Source organism: Notamacropus eugenii, chromosome 4 (assembly GCF_028372415.1).
Source record: "Notamacropus eugenii isolate mMacEug1 chromosome 4, mMacEug1.pri_v2, whole genome shotgun sequence".
Lineage (NCBI taxonomy): Eukaryota > Metazoa > Chordata > Mammalia > Diprotodontia > Macropodidae > Notamacropus > Notamacropus eugenii.
This window is the reverse complement of record NC_092875.1, coordinates 75,562,299-75,583,477: the sequence shown is the minus strand read 5'-3', so window position 1 is coordinate 75,583,477 and position 21,179 is coordinate 75,562,299. Positions and strand designations below refer to the sequence as shown.

The 21,179-nt window shown below is 42.0% G+C and overlaps 1 protein-coding gene across 3 annotated transcripts in view; it reads right to left on the bottom strand.

Annotated features, from left to right (window-relative positions):
* The window catches only part of LOC140499970 (adhesion G protein-coupled receptor E3-like), a 70,860-nt gene that overhangs the window by 29,384 nt on the left and 20,297 nt on the right, over nt 1-21,179 (bottom strand). For all 3 annotated transcript variants that reach the window (XM_072602065.1, XM_072602063.1, XM_072602064.1), the window contains exons 3-6: nt 11,613-11,768; nt 8,198-8,332; nt 5,536-5,670; nt 4,455-4,610 (exon numbers count right to left, since the gene is read on the bottom strand). In XM_072602065.1, the coding sequence (XP_072458166.1) occupies nt 4,455-4,610; nt 5,536-5,670; nt 8,198-8,332; nt 11,613-11,768 (582 nt within the window). The remainder of the gene's footprint in view (nt 1-4,454; nt 4,611-5,535; nt 5,671-8,197; nt 8,333-11,612; nt 11,769-21,179) is intronic.

Here is a 21,179-nt window from a genome sequence, read left to right as displayed (position 1 = left end):
AGTCAGAAGGAAAACACTTTTCACAAGGTACTGGGTAAAAGGAAAAAAATAACATAAACAAGGGGGAAATAGGATGGAGGGAAATACAGTTAGCACTCATAACTGTGAGATGTTTTTTAAAACAAGTTTCTCTGATAAAGGTTTCATTTCTCAAATGTAGAAAGAAATGAATCAAATGTATAATAATAAGAGCCATTACTCAGTTGAGAAATGATCAAAAGATATGAAGTTAGTCTTCACATGAAATAACTGAAGCTGTCTATAGTCATATAAAAATGCTCTAAATCACTAGTGATTAGAGAAATGTAAATTAAAACAATTCTGAGGTATTACCTACCTTATGCCTATTAGATTGGCTAGTAGGACACAAAAGAAAATAACAAATGTTGGAGGGGATGTGAGAAAATTGAGACACTAATGCATTGTTGGTGAACTTGTGAACTGATTCAACCATTATGTAGAGCAATTTGGAACTATGCTCAAAGGTCTATAAAACTACACATGACTGCTAGGTTTGTGTCCCAAGAGAGATTCTAAAAATGGAAAAGGCTATATGTGTATAAAAATATTTATAGTAGCTCTATAGTGGTGAAGAATGGACAGTTGAGGGGATGCTCATCAATTGAGGAATGGCTGAACAAGTTGTGGTATACTATTGTAATGGAATACTATTGTTCTATAAAAAATGATGAGCAAGGTACCCTCAGGAAAAAAAATGAAGAACACTTACATGAACTGATACAAAATGAAATGAGCAGAACCAGAATGTTACTGTATACAGTATATGTTACTGTATACAGTAACAGTAAATGAGTAGAACTAGAAGAATGTTACTGTATACAGTATATGTTACTGGATACAGTAACAGTAAATGAGTAGAACTAGAAGAATGTTACTGTATACAGTATATGTTACTGGATACAGTAACAGTAAATGAGTAGAATTAGAAGAATGTTACTGTATACAGTAACAGCAATATTGTGAGATGATTAGCTGTGAATGACTGCTATTTTCAGCAATAAAAGGATGCAAGACAATTCTGAAGATCTTACCATGAAAATGCTATCCATCCCCAGAGATAGAACTGATGGAGTCTGAATACAGATCAAAGCATACTTTTTCTTAAATTTTATTTTTCTTGGGGGTTTTTTGGTCTATGCTTCTTTTACAACATGACAAATATGGAAATGTCTTGTATGACTACACATGTATATGTCAAGTTGTTTGCCTTTTCAATAAGGGAGTTGGAGAAGGATGGAAAGAATTTGGAACCCCCAAATTTAAAACCAAATGTTGAATATGTAATTGGGAGAAATTAAAATACTAAATAAATAATTTTTCTAAGAAGCAAAAAAAAAAAAAAACCTTCAAAAAACCCAACTCTGAAGTATAACATCTTACCTATCAGATTGGTGGATAGGAAAGAAAATGAACATGATAAACCTTGGAAATTATGTGGGAAAATTGGGACATTAATGCACTGTTAGTGGAGTTCTGAACAGATCCGACCATTCCTGAGAGTAATTCGGAAGTATGCCTAAAAAGCAAAGAAACTGTGTATATCCTTTGATCCAGCAATATCTCTACCAGTTCAAAACGCCAAAGAGATCATAAAAGGGGAAAAAGGACCTACATGCACAAAAACTTTTATAGCACCTTTTTTTGTACTGGCTAAAATTTGGAAATTGAGGGGATATCCATCATTTGGGGAATGACTGAACAAGCTGTGGCATATGAATGTAATGGAATACTACTGTGCTGTAAGAAATGACAAGCAGGTGAGTTCAGGAAAACCTGGAAAGACTTACATGAACGAATGCAAAGTAAAGTGAGCAGAACCAAGAGAGCATTGTACACCGTAACAGCACTATTGCACCGTGATCAACTATGAATGACTTCGCTCTTCTCATCAACACAGTGATCTAAGACAGTTCCAAAGGAGTCATGATGGAAAATGCTTTCCACATTCAGAGAAAGAACTGAGGTACTATGAATACAGTTAAAACATACTATTTTCATTTTTAAAAAATCTTTTTCATATTTTTTCTTTTAGTCTGTTTCTTTTTTCACATGACCAATATTTTGCATGTTTTACATAATTGTACATATGTAACATATATCAAATTGCTTACCATCTTAGGGAGAGAGGGGGAAAGAGGAAGAAAATTTGGAACTCAAAAAAGTATTTTAAATGAATGTTAAAAATTGTCTTTACATGTAATTGGGAAAAATAAAATACTATTTAAAAAGAAAAAAATTAGTGGACTGGTACAGAGAAAGAAAAAGCAAAACCAGAATTAATTAAGTACCTGCTTTTTGCCAACATTATCTCATTTGATCCTCACTACAACCTTGGGAGGTAGGTATTCTTATTATCCCCATTCTAAAGTTAAGGAAAGTGAGACAGATAGAGCTTAAGAGACCTGCCCAGGATTACAAAGCTAGTAACTCTGAGATCAAATATGAACTTAGGCCTTTCTCACTTCAGATCCACTACCCTAACCACTGTGCCACCTAGCTAGCAGAAGCCTTGGGTTTAAATTCTGCTTCCTTGACTTGATACATGTGTGAGCCTGGAAAAGTCTCATACTCTATCTGGGCCTAACTTTCTTATGTGGAAAGTAAGTAGGCAGGACTTAGTAACCTCCAAGATTCCTTCAAGGTTTAAATCATTGACCCTTTAATCATAGAGACTACAAAAGGAGAATGGACAACATCAGGAAGTAATGGCTTCCTCTTCACTGAAGGGAATTGAACAAAGACCAGATAACTGTTTGTCTGGTGGGCTGTATGTGGGACTCTTGTTCACAGAGATTGTATTGTCTGTCTATGAGTGCAGCCAGCTTCTGGCCCTCCATGGATCTTCTCAGCCCTACCTTCCCGGGAGGGGGGTGGGTGTGCGAAACTTGTGAGAATCTCTCTGTCTGTGATGCTGTATCAAAATGTGGCCCAGAGATACCTGTCTGCCCTCAGTAAACCATCTGGTCCTTAACCTGATCTCCCAAAGAATCTGTTAACAATATAAGGTCCTCAGGTTCCTGATCTGTACCAGGACAGGAATTGGAATAGATGATAGCTAAGGCCTGTGCTTTCATCAAGACTGCAATTTCTAGTTTCTTTGGTATCTCCCTCAAAGGCTGTTGTCAAAGAAAGTCCTACATAAAACTTTCACAAGCCCTGGACTCATTTCATCTCCCATGCCTAAACATCTATATGGGTGGGAAAAAGGAATATGGCAGAAGGAAACCAGAGGGAGGGGGGCTGGTCTGCTCAGCAGTTGCTGGAGAAGGGAGGCTTAGGCCTGGATGGGGACTGGGCACACAGTGAGGAAAGGGGCCCAAAGAAACAGGTTTCTGCACCTCTGGGAACCTCATTTTCATCATCAGAGGATTAAAAATACCACTAGTATCTCCCTCAGTTCACTGGCATTTATGGAGCACTTCTTATGTGCCAGGCACTGTGCTAGGCACACTGGGGGTACAAAGAGAGAATGACTCAGTGCCTGGACCTGAAGATAGGATTACAGTCTAATGGGGGAGAGAATAGGCAAACAATCTTGAACAGACGAGATCCATGCAGTATAAGTGGGAGGTAAAATTAGAGAGAAGGGAGGGCTTCTAAACCTGCTGTGGAAATTGTGCCATTACTTCTGATGATCCCTCCTCCCTCAGGCTGGAGGCCCCTGTTGGTCTCTGTGAGGCTGAGCCCAGAGGGAGTCCTACCCAGGATGGGGCAGATGGGGTCAGGGAGAGAAAGAAAGGGCATAAGAAAAGAAATGAAGTGAACTATGTAATCAGGGCAGGGGAAGGTAAAGGCTGTTGGAAAAGAGAGAGAACGTGGCCTAGTGGAGAGAGAACTAGGCTCAGAGTTAAGAAGATCTGGATTCCAGTTTCCCCTCAGACACATACTGACTCCATGAGTCTCCAAGACCCCCAGCCTTTAGCTGCCACAGATGCCTCTCTGAAAGTACAGTTAGGAGGGCACTGGGACAGAAATCACTATGTAGTCCCCTCCAAAATATCCCTTCTCCCTCTGTCTCCTAAACATTAGGCACCATGAGGCAGCATTGACAGGCAGGTTAGACTCCTGTGGCCTCATTTCCTTCTGGTTTGTAGCTTGGAAAGAGATTTGAACCTCCCAGCCCTGAGCCAAGATCTGGCCACAGCACTTCAATGAGCTTTCCTGAGGGGACCTGGGCTGGAATGGACAGAGTAAGGAAAAGTGTAGAGATCCCAGGATTTAGAGGTGGACCCTGTAGTGAGGAGCTAAGGGCACTGAACAGAGAGAGGCAGAGTGAGGGAGGGGCCTGGGGAAGGTCAGAGGGGACCCATATGAGGAGGCAAAGAGCCCATGCAAGTGGCCCATGCAGGGAGGGGCTTCTCTGCTCTCAACTCAGCACAAAGAGCCCTTTTGTGACTCTTAGGCTAGAAAAAGAATGCAGGAGAGGTCTGTACCTTGACAGTCATTCATAGTGGCATTTGGGAATGTCATCTCCCCAGAAGGAAGTGCATATCCAGGGTTACAGATGCAGTAGTAACTTCCCTCTGTATTAACACAGTCTGCATTCTGACCACATGAGATATTAACAGGTAGCAAGCATTCATTAACATCTGCAATAAAAGAAAAGAAAAGAAAAAATGGAATGAAATATACGTATTTGCACATGCCCCGTGTGGGAATTTGTATCATCTGACTACACTATGCTATTTGTTACAGGGGCTTTCTTTTTCATTTTCTTTTCCAAGGATATTGAAGAAATAGGAAAGAAATGCTTGCTGGTTCGACAAAGAAAACAGGAAACAGAAGAAAAAAAGAAAGGAAAGATCAGCTAGAGAGTGGAAAGGGGTGGCCTCAGGGACAGTTCCTCATCTCTGAATTCTCTCTGAAGCTCTCTCTGAGCTTCCTCCCAGCATATAAGTACAGACATTTCTTCTCAGGCCTCTGACAATAAAAGGGAGAAAAGACAGAGAAGAGTAACTTGAGGAGGCCAAGAGGGTGGAGGAGATCTGAGGGGCCAATGGTAAAAGAGAGGTTGATGATTTGGGGGAGGGACAGGTCATGGTCTTTGTCTATGGTACCTTATAGTAAAATGTAGCTTCCCTGATTCTATAGATTGGACAACAATACATCCCTGCCCAAGCTCCACTTAATGGCTGGACCCTCCTGGTTTAGAGTAATTATCAACAATAACTGTTGCTCTTTCTTTCCCAGCTTGATTTTACTTATTTTTTCTTTTGCTCATTAAAGGGGTCATTTTCTAACTACTTCTTAAAGAGGTCTATTCACTGAATGGGCATTACTTCACTCTAAGTGAGTACCTGAATAGGCCTTGGCCTAAAAAGGCCAAGGTCTCCCATTACATCCTGGGTCATCTCCAGTCATCCTGATGAATATCTGGTCACTAGATCCAGATGGCTCAAGAGGAGAAAGTGAGGCTGGTGACCTTGCACAGACCTCCCTCCCTCAAAACAGAGTCAAGTGCAAGTCCCGTCATCATTTCTCTGATGTCATGGTTTTCCTCCCACAAGGACTTACCTATGCAGTCATAATTCCCATTCTCTTGGACTTTCTCAAAGCCTGGGTAGCATTCGCACATATAGCTTCCACGGTTATTTTTGCATACCCCACCAGGTGTACAGAGTGAGCTATTGCGCTGACATTCATTTATGTCTGTAATAGAAAGAGAAAGGAGATAAGGACCAACCCTAGTGTGGACACAACAGAGACCCGGGAGGGGAGTCCAAACACTCTGGCATCTCTTGCCACTATCCAGCTCCTGAAGAAGGTGAAACTGGGCTGGACAGAGAGACCCCAAGCCCCTGGAGCCTCCAGAACTTTCTGTTAAGAATCTTCTTCCCTCCTTGGCCTGAGCTTCCTGAAGCAGTGATCTCAGGGACACTCATTTCCTTCTGCTCACCTCTTTGGGTGAAATTGACTCAGGAAGCAGAGCTTCCTTTTATTACAGGCTCCTAGAGCTGGGTAGCTAGATGTCTCAGTGGATAGAGTGCCAGGTCTGGGGTCAGTAAACCTCATCTTCCATAGTTCAAATCCAGACTCAGATACTTCCTAGCTGTGTGACCCTAGGACAGTCACTTAAACCTGTTTGCCTCAGTTCCTCATCTGTCAAATGGGCTGGAGTAGGAAATGGTAAATCATTCTATTATCTCTGCCAAGAAAACCCCAAAGGAGATCACAGAGAGTCTGACACGAATGAAACAACTGAACAAAAAGTTGGTAGGGACTCTAGAGGTCTTCTGGTCCAGCACACAAATGAGGAAACCAAGGTCCAGAAAGGTTAAGAGACCTAAGATCATAAAGCTAGTTAGTCTTATTGAATTTGGGCTGACAGCCCCAGACTTCTATTCCCTCTCATGTTTAAAAAAGAAGTTTCCTGAGGACAGGGGTCAGTATCTCTTTTTTTATTGCCAACCTTTAGCAAACTGCTGGGTGTATAGTAAATGCATCATAAATGCCTTCTTTTCCATGTTGGCTGAGGGGGCCCTCAGGTTCCTCCCTAGTGACCCAGATGTTCTGCCCCCTTGTTGGGGTGAAGCCTGGCTCTGTGTTGTCTTAGGTGACTCATCTATCTGGGGAAGAGGGAGACCCCATCTCATGTCTGGCCATTTCTCTCAATCTCTGCCCCATTAGTTGACACCATCCCCTTTGCCTTGGACAGATTCTAATTATCCAAACAAACTAGGAAATCCCCAAAACTCCAACCCTAGCAGTCAAAATGTGACCTGGTGTCCTGACAGCCTTCAGTCAATCACCTGGTCCTTCAGCTGATCTCCCAAAGTAATCGGTTAACAATATAAGATCATCTTCCTCTACTGTCTGCACTGGCAGAGAATGAAGCTATCCGCAACCTGTGCTCCTCCTCATCTCAGAGGGAAGATGAGTCTCCATTTTAGACTCCATTGGACTCAGTGACTTCTAATAATAGCTAACATTCCCATTGTACCTAATATGTGCCAGGCACTGGGCTAAATTTGCACATATTAACTCATTTAATCCTAATGACAACCCTGAGAGGAAGGTGCTTTCAATTTCTTCACTTTAGAGTTGAGGAAACTGAGGTTAAGTGACTAGCCCAACGTCAGCTCACTAGTAAGTGTCTGAGGCTGGATTTGAACTCTGGTCTTCCTGACTCCCAGACAAGCAGAATATCCACCAGGCAAATATATCCATTGCAAATGGCCTCCTGAACCCTACTCAGACTCTAGGGCTAGCTCGGGATGGAGAAGAGGGTGAAGGTAGGCTTCTGGGACTGGGAGGAGCAGGAAGAGGAAGGATGGTTGTTTTTTTAACTCATAAGATTAAGGAATAAAAGTTGTGGGGAGCAGGAAAATCATTCTGCCATGAGCCATGGTTGGGAAACCCTGCTTCTCTATCTCTCCCTATCATCCCACATCTCTATGAATTTGTTTAGTTGTTTCAATGATGTCATACTCTTTGTGATCCCATTTGGAGTTTTTGTGGCAAAGATACTAGAGTGGTTTGCCATAGGCTTCTCCAGCTCATTTTACAGATGAGAAAACTGAGCCAAACAGGATGAAGTACCTTGGACAGGGTCACACAGCTAGTTAGCATCTGAGGCCAAAGTTGCATTCAGGAAGATGATTCTTAGTGACTCCAAGCCCAGCACTCTACCCACTGAATCTCCTAGTTGTCAAGGGTTGTTAGGAGATTACATTAATAAAACACTTAGCATCATGCCTATATCAATGCTTATTCTTTTCCTTCTTCCTTTCCTCCCTACCTCTGTGCAGTGGGATAGGTGTTCTAAAAATGAACAACCAGAGGCTCTGACCTGGTAAGGGATTTATCCATGGCACCATAGCAGGGAGTGCCAGGGTCGGTCACACCATGAGTCCTGCCCCAAGGCCACTGCTCCTACCTCAGTGCCCACAGGCTCCAGGATGTCCAGCTGGCCTTGCCCACACTCTGCTCCTTACAGTGCTTGGAACCAAGTTTCCACTCCCAGATCAGAGATTCCTGCTGTCCTAGAGTCTGGACAGCAGCCCAAATTCCCAAGGGTGACTCTTCCCCAGCTGTCTTGGCTCTGACTTCTGGGGGAAGCATCATCTCTTCACCATACAAGCTGCTCCTTGCCTTGGCCTTGATCCTGGGCTGGCTCACTTAGAGGGCCTCAGTCCATCCCCTAGGAGTCCCTGGTCTCCCTCCAACAGGGGCTTACCTGTGCAGGTAGGATTCCCATTCTTGCGTCCTTCGTCATAGCCTGGCTTGCATTTGCACATAAAGCTTCCAGGGGTGTTTATGCAGACCCCAAGGGGTTCACAACTTAAGGAGAGGCTCTGACATTCATCTATATCTGTAATAAAAAGAGAAAAGGGATGAGGACCAAGCCTAGTGTGGACACAACAGAGACAGAGGGAGGGGGGCCAGACACTCAGGCATGTCTTGCCACTATCCAGCTCCTGGAAAGGGTAGAACTGGACTGGACAGAGACATCCCAAGTCCCTAGAACCTCCAGCCTCCCCTGTTAAGAATTTCTTTCTCTCCTTGGCCTGGATCTCCTGAAGCAATGCTCTCAGAGATTCTCATTTCCTTCCCTTCCTCTCTTTGGGTGAAATTAACCCAGAAAGCAGAGCTCCCTCTTATTAGAGGTTCCTAGAGCTGGGCAGCTGGGTGGCTCAATGGATAGAGCACCAGGCCTGGAATCAGCAAGAGTAATCTTTCAGAGTTCAAATCCATCCTCAGACACTTACTAGCCGTGTGACTCTGTGACAGTCATTTAAACCTATTTGCCTCAGTTCCTTGTCTTTCAAGTGAGCTGGCGAAGGAAATGACAAGCCACTCCATTATCTCTGCCAAGAAAACTCCAAAGTAGAGTCACAGAGAGTCAGATATGACTGAATCGACTGAACAAGTTGGTAGGGATCCCAGAGATCATCTGGTCGAACACCAAATGAGGAAACTGAGGCTCAGAGATGTTAAGTGATCTGATGTCATAAAGCTATGGGGGATGATAGAAGGGAAAGCATATGCAAGGAGAGAGTAATTTGAAGAAAACGCTTTTGGGGAGGACAAGGTCAAAAGAAAGATTAGAATAAATGGGGGCAGAATAGGATGGAGGAAAATACAGTTAATCTTTCACAACATGACTATTATGGAAATCTTTTGAGTAACTACACATGTGTAGCCTATATTGAATTGCTTGCCTTCTCAGTGGGGATGGGTGGGGAAGGAGGAAGGGAGAGAAGTTGGAACTCAAAATTTCAGGAGCAAATGTTGAGAACTGTTTTTGTATACAACTGGGAAACAAGAAATACGGGCAATGTAGTATAGAAATCTATCTTGTCCTACAAGAAAAGAGAGAAGATGGGCATAAGGGAAGGGAGGGGTGTGACAGAAGGGAGGTCAGATTGGGGGAAGGGATAATCAGAATGCACAGGGTCTTGGGGTGAGGGGAAGGGAGAAATGAGGAGAAAATTTGGAACTCAAAATCTTGTGGAAATGAATGTTGAAAACTAAAAATAAATTTAAAAATAAATTAAGCTAAGGACTTTCCCAGGAAAAAATAAAATAAAATACAAGTTTCTTCAGGACAGGGGATCATCTTTCATTTTATTTTTTATTGCCAGCATTTAGCAAATTGCTGGGTACATATTTAATGCTTCATAACTGCCTTGTCTTTCATGTTGACTAAGGGGGCCCTCAGGGTCCTCCCTAGTAACCCAGATGTTCTGCCCCCTTGATGTGAAGCATGGCTCTGTGTGATCTTAGATGGGCTCATCCATCTGGGAAGGAGGGAGGCTTCATCTCATGTGTGGCAATTCTCCCCACTGATTGAAACTATTTCTTTTACCTTGGACGGAATCTAATTATTCAAGCAATCAAGTAAATCCCAGAGCCTCTAGACCAGGAGAGACAAAAAAGGTCTGTCTTTCAGTTCAGTTTGCTTCCCACTCAATGTGAGGGGCAGAGAGGGGATCCTGGGGGGAGGAAGGGCAGGGACCTCCAGGGATCTTCTCAGTCCCACCTCCCTGGGGGTCAGGGGAGGGGGACTTGTGAGCCTCTCTATCCCTGTGATGGTGTATCAGAATGGTGCCCAGAGACTCCTACTTGCCCTCAGTAAACCATTTGGTCCACAAGCTGATCTCCCAAAGCATCTGCTAACAATGTAAGGTCATCAGGTTCCTGATCAGTACAAGGACATGAAGTGGTTGTGACAATGGCCAAGGCCTTGGCTTTTGCCCCAACTGGAATTTCTAGTTTTTTTGGTGACTCCTCACAAAGCCGTTGTCAGGGGAAAAGCCTGTATAAAACATTCACAGCTCCTTTCCAGAGTCAGCTTCTAGCATGTTTCCTCTAAAAAATGGACTCATTTCATCTCCCATCCCTAAACATCGATATTGCTGCGAAAGAGAACTACAGCATGATGGAAACCAGAGAGAGGGGGGCTGGTCTGATCATCAGCTGCTGGAAAAGGGAGGCTTGAACCTAGGGTGACCTGGCACATGGTGAGGGAGGGGGCCATAGAAGCAGGCTTCTGCACCTCTGAGAACCTCACTTTCCTCATCAGAGGATCAAAAATACCTCTAGTATCTCCCTCAGTCAATCAGTCCATCAGCATTTACCGAGCACTTCCTACATACCAGGCACTGTGCTAGGCACACTGGGGGTACAAAGAGAGGCAAAAATGCAGTCTCTGCACTGGAAAACATACTCACAGTCTAATGGAGGAGACAACAGTTAAACAACTGTGAACAGACAATATACATGCAGTGTAAATGGGAGGTAAAATCAGAGAGAAGGAAGGGCTTTGTAAACTTGAAGTGCTGTGGAAATCATGCCATTAATTCTAATGATCCCTCCTCCCCTCAGGCTGGAGGTGGTCTCTATGAGGGTGAGCCCAGATGGAGTCCTAACCAGGATAGGGCAGATGGGAGAGGGGAGAGAAAGAAAGGACACAAGAAAAGAAATAAAGTGGCCCATGCAATGGGGGCAGGGGAAGGTACAGACCATTGGATAAGAGAAGGAATGAGGCCTAGTGGAGAGAGAGATACGCTCAGAGTTAAGAAGCCTTGGGTTCAAGTTTCCCCTCAGATACATACTGGCTCCATGAGTCTCCAAGACTCCCAGCCTCTCAGTGCCACAGATACCTCTGTGAGAGAACAGTGAGCAGGGAACTGGGAGAGAAATCACTGCTTAGTCCCCTCCAAAATATCCCTCCTCCCTTTGTCTCCTCAACATTGGGTCACACAAGGCAGCACTGTCAGACAGATCAGACTCCTATGACCTCAATTCCTTCTTTAGTTTGTAGCTTGGAAAGAGATTTGAAGCTCCTAGCCCTGAGGCAAGGTCTGGCCACAGCACTTGGATGAGGTTTCCTGAGGGGGCCTGAAGATGGACAGAATAGGGAGAAGGGGAGAGTTCCCAGGATTTAGAGGTGGTCCCTGTAATGAGGAGTTAAGGGTATTGAGCAGAGAGAGCCCGAGTCAGGTAGGGGTCTGGGGAAGGTGAGAGGGGGTCCATATGAGGAGAAAAGAGTTTGCCCATGCAGGACAGGGTTTCTCCGCTCTCAGCTCAGCACAAAGAACCTTTCAGTGACTCCCAGGCTAGACCAAGAATGTAGGAGAGGTTTGTACCTTTACAGTTGTTCATGCTGGCATTTGGGAATATCTTTTCCCTAGAAGGAAGTGCATATCCAGGGGAACAGGCACAACGGTATGTTCCCTCTTTATTAATACAGCTTGCATTCTGACCACATGAGATATTAATAGATGATGCACATTCACTGACATCTGCAAGAAAAGAAAAGAAATAAAACATACATATTAGCACGTGGCCCAAGTGGGAATTTGTTTCATCTGATTTCAGTATGCTGTTTGTTACAGGGGCTTTCTTTTCCAAGGAGGTTGAAGGAATAGGAAAGAAATTCTTGTTGGTTGAAAAATGAAAACAAAAAGGAAGAGAAGAAAAAAAGAAAAGGAAAGATCAGCAAGGTAGTAAAAGGGGGTGGGCTCAGGGACAGTGTCAAACCTCATCTCTGAATTCTCTCTGGGACCTTCTTGTTGGCATATAAGTACAGACAACTCTTCTCAGGCCTCTGACAGTGAAAGAGAGAAAAGATAGAGGAGGTAAATTGAGGAGGCTAAGAGGGATTTCTGAGGATGGGGGAGATCTGAGGAGCCAATGGCTAAGAAGAAGCTTATGATTTGGAGGGTGAGGGTCAGGTCATGGTCTCCAGGGCCAGCTCCTGGAGAGAAGAGAAGGGATGAGATGGAGGCATCAGTAAAGCAGCTGGAAAAGAGCCATGTCTTCCCCAGAAACAGAGGAACAAGAGAAAAGGATGGTCTGGGAGGGATGATGTCCAGGAGGTGAGGGAGCTCTGGAAGGTCAGCCTTGATCTTCACAGTAGAGTAGGAGGCCAGGTCCTCTACTGAGATCCCAGAGATTCTCCCTCCTCTGACTCCAGTGCCAATGTTCTTCCCACTGGACACCCCCCCCCCCCAGCCTCCTAAAGATAACATGACTTTCTTCAGCAGCTATTTAGAACCTACTTATGGATAGAAGCTATAATTACAGCTTTCATTTATATGCTGCTTTAGGCTTTCTAAAGACTTTACAAATGTTATCTCCCTTGATCCTCACAAGAACCCGGGAGTTAGGTGCCATTATTATCCTCATTTTACTGTTTATGAAACTGAGGTCGGCATAGGTTAAGTGATTTGCCCAGGGACACACAGCATCTGAGGTTGGATCAGGAGTTTTGTAGGGAGTGTAATTAAATAGAAGGTTTGGTGTGATTACAACGTGTTTAGATAATCTTTAAAAAAAATGGAAAGGTTGGAAAGAGAAGTGTGCTATGAGAAAAAGGGAGAGGAAGAATTAGAAAAATTATGTCACATAAATGGAATGTGGGAAGAGGAGTTTATGTGACAGTGAAGGAACTGGGTGAGAACAAGTGACAAGTTAATTTCATGTGAACAAGTTAAAAGAGTAAAGAATACACATAAACACATAGGTATAGGAATGCATCCAACAGGGAAATAAGAGGCAAAGGGATTAAAAGAAGTGGGAGGGAAATAGAAAGGAGAGTAGGTTAAGGGGAGGAGTAGTCAGAATCAAAACAGACTATTAAAGAGAGGATGGGGATAGAAAAGAGAAGGAAAAATATAAGAGACTAGAGTAGAGGAAAATACACAATTAGTAATCATAACTGTGAATATGAATGGTATGTATTCACTCATAAAATATAAGAGGATAACAGAATGGCTTAGAAACCAGAATCTAAAAGTACATTGTTTACAAGAAGTGTGTATGTGTTCATCCTTCATTGCAGAAGAAGACCACGCCATCAGAGAAATGATGACATGACTTGCACTTGACTTTGTTTTGAGTGAGGGAAGGCTATGCAGGTCACCAGCCTCACTTCTCCTCCAGAGCCATCTGAATCCAGTGACCAGATATTCATCAGGATGACTGGAGATGAGCCAAGATGAGGCAATTGGGGTTAAGTGACTTGCCCAAGGTCACATAAATGTCAAGTGTCTGAGGTGAGATTTGAACGCAGGTCCTCCTGACTCCTGCACTGGTGCTCTATCCACTGCATCACCTAACTGCCTTTTTACAAGAAGTACATTTCAAATAGAAAGATACACATAATTAAAGTTAGGACTGGGAAAGAATATATTACACCTCAGCTGGAGTAAAAAAAAAGCAGGAATAATAATAATGATTTTTTTAAGAAATAGCAAAATTAAAAGAGATAAACAGGGAAACTATATTTTGCTAGGTGGAGCAGAGTCAATGCTTTAACATCAATGCTAAAATATATGCATGAAAGGGTATAGGATCTAAATTTTTATAGGAAATTTTAAGTGAGTTACTGGGGGAAATAGTAAAATTATACTATTGGGGATCTCAATTTATTCCTTAAACCTAGATAAATTTAACTATTCAATAAATCAATAAGACAGAAGCTAAGGAGATGAATAGAATTTTAGAAAAGTTAAAGGAGGTGGAATCAAGATAGGAGAGTGAGTGCCAGAAACTTTTCTGATTTCTCTCAATACACCCCTTCCACAGCAAGTTAAAAAAGGATCACACCAAATTCTGATCAAGAAAGTTGAGGGGAAAATTTACAATGTGTCTTTTATCCAGCCCAGGCCAGCTTAGGAAGACAAACAGAGAGGTCTTCAGTGACTGGGGTGGGAGTTACTAGAAGCTCAGTGCAGCAATAGCAGCAACAGTGTCTGCAACTGGTCAAAGCAGACCACGGAGGTAGTGGAAACGATACTGAAGAGCCTGGTGCCCAAGGACAGTAAGATTAATGAACACGTGGGCAAAAAGAGATTTCAAGGGACTTCAGTCCTAGCACTGGATAACAACAACAGATAAAATTGGGCGGCTTTGGCACCTATTACCAAGTTCTGGGTCACAGGTCCAGGATAGAGAGGAGTGGCTGTGGTTGTGAGTGAGCAGGGGCTTTCCTTGTGTGTGGAACAAGAACCAAGTTCCATAAACATAGCTGTGGGGTTATGAACCCGAGAATAGAAAGAGACTCAGGTCTAACCTTTAGTGTTGCATGTAAGTTTACAGTCAAGTAAACCAAAGCAGAGGATCAAAACCTGGGGGGAGCCACCAGTTCAGTTACTCTAGACCCTCCCTACAGGTTAAATGTGATTTAATCTATCAGCAAGATACGAAAAATCAACCACACTCAAGATAATAGACCCAAATCAAGTCAAGAATTTGCAGAGTATATGCCAGGAGAGAAGTGAAGGGAACTCTCCCTTATTAGAAGCATAGGAGCACTTACAGGTCCTCAGATCAAGCTATGAAAACAGCAGCTCAGAAAAGCCTGATGTTTCAGACAATAGCCACCAACAGCAACAAGGTGAGGAGAGTCTGACTTTAACATAAAGATAAAAGTCATAAATTAGAATGGAAAGTGAGTAAACAACCAAAACAAGAAATTGTCCATAAAAAAGTTATTTTGATGACAGGGAAGATCAAGACACAAACTCATGCACCTGGAAATTAAGCTTTACAGGCAGTGGAGTATAGAAAGCTATTCTGCCCTACAGGAAAACAGAGGGGAAGGAGAATGGAAGAAGGTGGGTAATAGAAAGGAGGACAGAGTGGAGGAAGGGGTAGGTGGGGTGCCTGCTGTCCTGGGGTGGGAGTGGGGAGAGATGGGGAGAAAATTTTGAATTCAAATTCTTGTGGAAGTGAATGTTAAAAAACTAAAAATAAATAAATTGCATATTTAAAAAATATGGCAGGATATTATTGTGCTATAAGAAATGATGAAGTGGATGGCTTCAGAAAGACCCAGGAAGATTTGTATGAATAGATGCAAACTTAAGTGAGAAAAACTGGACCGAAATACATGCAATAATAACAGTTATAAATATAATCATCTCTGAAAAACTTATCAAGTCTGATCAGCACAAAAACAACCATAGTTTCAAAGGACTCATGACAAAAATTGCTGTCTACCTCCAGAGAGTTGAATGCAAAGTGTAAATTGAAGCACATTTTCTGTTCTTTTATTTTCTGTTCTTTTCTTTCTTTTTTTCCTTTAGTCTTTTTGAGCATGGCTAATGAAGGAATTTGTGTCACATGACTATAAGTGTTTGCAATTGGCTTTGTTTTTCTTATCTTCTCAATGTGGGGTGTGGGGGAGGGAGAGACTTTGGAATGGAAAATAAAATAAAATTGAATTTTCAGAAAAGAAATTATTGGCAACCTTGAAAAGAAAGTTTCAGTTGGATGATATAGTTAGAAGCCAGTCCCAGCAGTACCACTATTAGGTCTATTTCCCAAGGTGATCATGGGAAAAAAAAGAAAAGAATCTGTATGTTCTAAAATATTTAAAACAACTCTCTTTGTGGTGGGAAAGAAATGGAAATTGAGGGGATGTCCATCAGTTGAGGAATGGCTAAGCAAGTTGTGGTATATAATTGTGATAGAATACTTCTGTGCTGTCAGAAATGACGAGCAGGGTGATTTTAGAAAAACCTAGAAATACTGAAGAGTGAAATGAGCAGAACCAAGAGAAAGTTGTATAGAGTAACAGCAACATTGTTCAAAGAATAACTATGAACAACCATGTTATCCTAAGTATTATAAATATTTAAATCAGCTACAAAAGACTTCTTAGGGAAAATGTCTCCCTTCCTAGCTTAGCTTTTCTCTGGCTTTCACTTGTTTGCATAGCAAATGAAAGATCTGTTAGATCTCCAGAAAAAGTTGTCAAGTAATTAGACCCTTATACCTCTATGTGATTTCTGACACAGAGTTCCCCTGAAATCAATTTGGAGGCATGAGATTCATAGTTGGGATTTAACAGAGAACCAGTAGGAATATTTACCCTAGGTTGCGCAGTGGATAGAATGCCAGGTTTGGAGTCAGGAAGACCTGAGTTCAAATCTGACCTTAGATACTTACTAGCTGTGTGACCCCGGGCAAGTCACTTAAACCTATTCACTTCAGTTTCCTCATCTGTAAGATGAGCTGGAGAATTAAATGACAAATCAGTCCTGTGTCTTTGCCAAGAAAACTCTAAATGGGGTCAGGAAGAATCAGACACAAGTGAAACTGTACAACAAAAACCCTAAACACGAATTCATTTTCTAATGAACACCCCAATCCCCAATGACCATGAAGTCAAGTTTAAAACATAAAATAGATTAAGCCTTAGAGTGATAACTACATTATTTGGAGTGACTGCTCTGCGATCTAAATAGCTTGGGACCTGAGGCAAGGAATCTCTCTGCGGATGAGAATCTTTTTCTCACCAAGACTCTGGAAGGACTTGATGAGGTCATTCTAGAGTAAAAAAAACCTAGCAAGGTCCCTGTCCCCTACATCTTGTCAGATATTTAAGTACAAGGTCTGTTGGTTTTCTGAAAGAGTTGTAGAAAGTCATGTCACTTTAAATTAAAAGAATAAGACAGAATTTACTCTTCTTATGGGGAAGAGACAGGACTACAGTCTAGGGCTGTGACTGAAGTCAGAATAAAAAAGTAGAAAGACGGTCCACAGTTCATGTCCTGTGTACTCATGCCCAGAAGGAATTGGCAGAGATAGTGTGTCTAGCCCATCAGAATCTGATAGCAACACTGCCTATTGCAGTAGTGCCTGGCAGAGATCACAAGTTTAGCAGAGATTATACATCAATCAAAGACTACATATCCTGCAGAAGAAACTACACATCTGGCAAAACCACATTAGGCAGAAACAGTTTATGTGACAGAGAGAGCTATATGCCTGACAAAGAGGAGCTGGAAGCAAATCTGTGGGATCAGCACCATGACATTACCAGATGGCATTCATGGCCTTGGTAACATTGACCTCTCCCTTCCCCCTCCACCAAACACTTGGCCACACATTCTTTGTAGATGTTCATTCTTCCCACTGTGCACACTCATGGAAGAGTGTACCCCTGGTTTATAGAGAAGATGTTCTATTGCTTCTTTACACTTTGTGTTATTTCATTAAATGCCTCCTGGTCAATTAATAAAAGGAAACACATTGGTGGCTACCGAGGGCCTTTTTCTAGAAGACCCATTGTGTGAGCTGAGTAGAACTCCTGGTGCAACATTGTTGAGTTTCATCTGAGATCTCCATCTTGCTCTATGTTCTGGTGGTAGGATTCCACTGGAGAATAAAAAATTTTATCTTTGTTTTGTTTTGACTTTTATTGGCATCACAAGATCATAGATTTTTGAAGGGAAATTAGAAGCTATAAACAACAACAAAAAGAACCTAGATATAATTTCAAGAAATCCTGAATGAAACATGCCTGATTTATTAGAGCATAGTGAAAATTGAAGGGGAAGGAGTCCCCTGATCACCTCCTGAAAGAATCTTCAAAATGAAAACTCCTAGAAAAGTCATAGCCAAAACCAAAGTTTCAAGTCAAAGATGCCAGAAAGCAAGAATTCAAATATCAAAGAGATTCAGTCAAGATTACACAAAACCTGGTAGTTTGTCCTATGCAAGAGAAAAGAGTTTAGTACATGAGATTCCAAAAAGCAAAAAATGGAAGCTCAAAAATTGAGAATAACTTAGCCAAACTAAGCATCAGCATACAAGGGGGGAGGGGTTTGAGTGGGGTGCGAGTGGGAAACGAACTTTTAATGAAAAGACTTTTAAGGATTTCTGACGGAAATACTATCAGCTGAGTAGAAACTTTGAAATGAAAATGTAATACTCAAGAAAAATATAAGAAAGTAAACTTACACAAGACACTTCAAGGGACTATAGAAGGATGAAGTGTTTATGTTCTAGTAGGGATAGAAGAAACAAGTGTCCCCAATACCATTAAGGATTATAGAGGGAATTAGATAATACAGAGAGCTTGAGGTGGCTTTGTCATGTTTTAGTGACCTAAAAAGAAGAAAGGAAAAGGAAAAAGAACTCTATAGCAGAAAAGGGAAGAAGTGAGAGAGAGGGCTCATTCTCACATAATTGGTATGTAGTAGAAGACTGTACAAAAAAAGAGAAAGATAATTAAAGAGAGAATATCACTTGAATCTCACTTTCATTAGAACTAGTCAAAAAGGGTAGAACATGCAAACATACAAACACATGTATGCACAATATTGTTGTAGAAAAACATTCGATTCAACAGGAAAATAGAGGGAAACTAGGAGATGGGGTAAATTGGGAGAGCAGATTTTAAAAGACCTGATTAATTAAAAAAGAAAAACAACCTCATACTTTGGATGATCTCATGAAAAGGGATGAAAAGGAAAGAAAAGATTGTCAGGGGAAGGAACCAAGATGGCAGAGTAGAAAGATACAAATATGCTAGCTCTTACCCCACAGCCCATAAAATACCTGTAAAGAAGAACTCTCAAGAAATTCTAGAGCAGCAGAAGCCACAGAACAACGAAGTGGTGGAGATTTCTATCCCACAGAGACCAGAAAAACTGACAGGAAAGGTGTGTCCTGCACCAGACGTGGAGCAGAGCCCAGCCCTGCCTTGGCCACACATCATCGAAAGGAGCAGATCCAAGCAGGCTTCAGGGACAGAATCTCCAGCAGCAGCGCAGATCTCTCAACCCACAGGCATCCAAGGTCAGTGAGAGGGTCTTTTTGGCTGGCCGAGAGGGGAGCAGGGTGTCCCCATAACTCAGGCCCCCTCAGGAGGCAGCAATAGAGGCAGCAGTGGATGGGGCTCCCAAAGCAGACAGTAGCCTGCATTCATTGTTGAAGGTCTCATCAGAAAGCCCCTGAAGGAACTGAACCCTATGTGGTGGCCCCGCCCCCACCTGAGCAATTGATCTTAATCTCACACTGATTAGCAGCCCTGCCACCACCTAAATCCCCTGAGGCTTGGGAGCAGCTCATCTGAATCTCAGCCCCCAGTGCTGGCTTGGCAGAACTGGAGGCCAGGTGGTTGTGGAGAAGAAACTCAGAAGTCAAGTAACTGGCTTGGAAAATGCCCAAAAAAGGGAAGAAAAACAAGACCACAGAAGGTTCCTTTCTTGGGGAACAAGTGTCTCCTCCCATCCTTTCAGATGAGGAAGAATAGGGCATACTGTCAGAGGAAGTCAAGGCCTCTGCCTCCAAAAAGAACTTAAACTAGGCTCAGGCAATAGAAGACCTTAAAACACAAGTTAGCAGCTTATTAAAGGAAAACCAAAAACACACTAAGGAAAATAACAGCTTTAAAAAGAAGCTAATTCAATTGGAAAAAGAGGTCCAAAAAGCCAATGAGGAGAAGGAAGTTTTAAAAAGCAGAATTAGCCAAATGGAGGAGAAGGTTCAAAAGCTCACTGAACAAAATAATTTGTTGAAAGAGAGAATTGAGTTCAGGGAAACAAATGACTTTGAGTTAAACCAGGCAGTTAGTAAACAAAACCAAAAATTTGAAACAATAGAAGATAATGTGGAACATTTCATTGGAAAAACAACTGACCTGGAAAATAGATCCAGGAGAAATAATTTAAAAATTGTAGGACTACATGAAAGCCATGATCAAAAAAAGAGCCTAGACATTATCTTCCATGAAATTATCAACGAAAAACTGCCCTGATGTTATAGAATCAGAGGGCAAAATAAATACTGAAAGAATTCTCCGATCACCTCCTGAAAGAAACCCGAACAGAGAAACTCCTAGGAATATTGTGGCCAAATTTCAGAGTTCCCAGATCAAGGAGGAAATACTGCAAGCAGCTAGAAAGAAACAATTTGAGTACTGTGGAAATACAATCAGGATAACACAGGATCTGGCAGCTTCAACATTAAGGGATCAAAGGACTTGGAATGGGATATTCCAGAGTTCAAAGGAACTGGGATTGAAACCAAGAATCACCTACCCAGCAAATCTGAGTATAATACTTCAAGGGAATAAATGGTCATTTAATGATATAGAGGACTTTCAATCATTCATATTGAGGAAAAGACCAGATCTGTATAGAAAATTTGACTTCTCAAGACAAGAATCAAGAGATACATGAAAAGGTAAACAGGAAAGAAAAATCATAAAAGACTCTCTAAAGCTGAACTGTTTGCATTACTACATGGAAAGAAAATATTTTTAACTCTTGAATCCTTTCTCAATATTTGGGTAGTTGCAGAGATTGTACACACACACACACACACACACACACACACATACACATAGATAAAGAGTACAGGGTGTGTTATATCAGAAGAGATGATATCCACACACCAAAAAATAAAATAAAAATTAAGGGGTGAAGGAGGAAAATTCCAGGTAGAGAAAGGGAGTAATGGAACAGGGCAGGCTATAACTCATAAAAGAGATAAGAAAAATCTTATTCAATGGAGGAGATAAGGGAGAAGGGAAGAGAGGAAAAATAAAGCTACTCTCTTCACATGTGGCTGAAGGAGGGAATAACATGCTCACTAAATGTGATATGAAAATTTATATTACACCACTGGAAAGTAGGAGAGGAGGTGATAAGTGGGGTGAGGGAAATCTTAGAAGGGAGGGCAAATGGGAGAAGGGAGTTACTAGAAATCAACTCTTTTGAGAAGAGACAAGGTCGATTGTAGGGGGAAAAATAAGCAGGGACAGAGTAGGACAGAGGGCAATATAATTAGTATTACCCAATATGATTATTATGGAAGTCTTTTGCAAAAGAACACATATTTAGTCTATACTGAATTGCTTCCCATCTCAGTGGGGCTGGGGAGGAAGGGGGGAGGGAGAGAAGTTGGAATTCAAA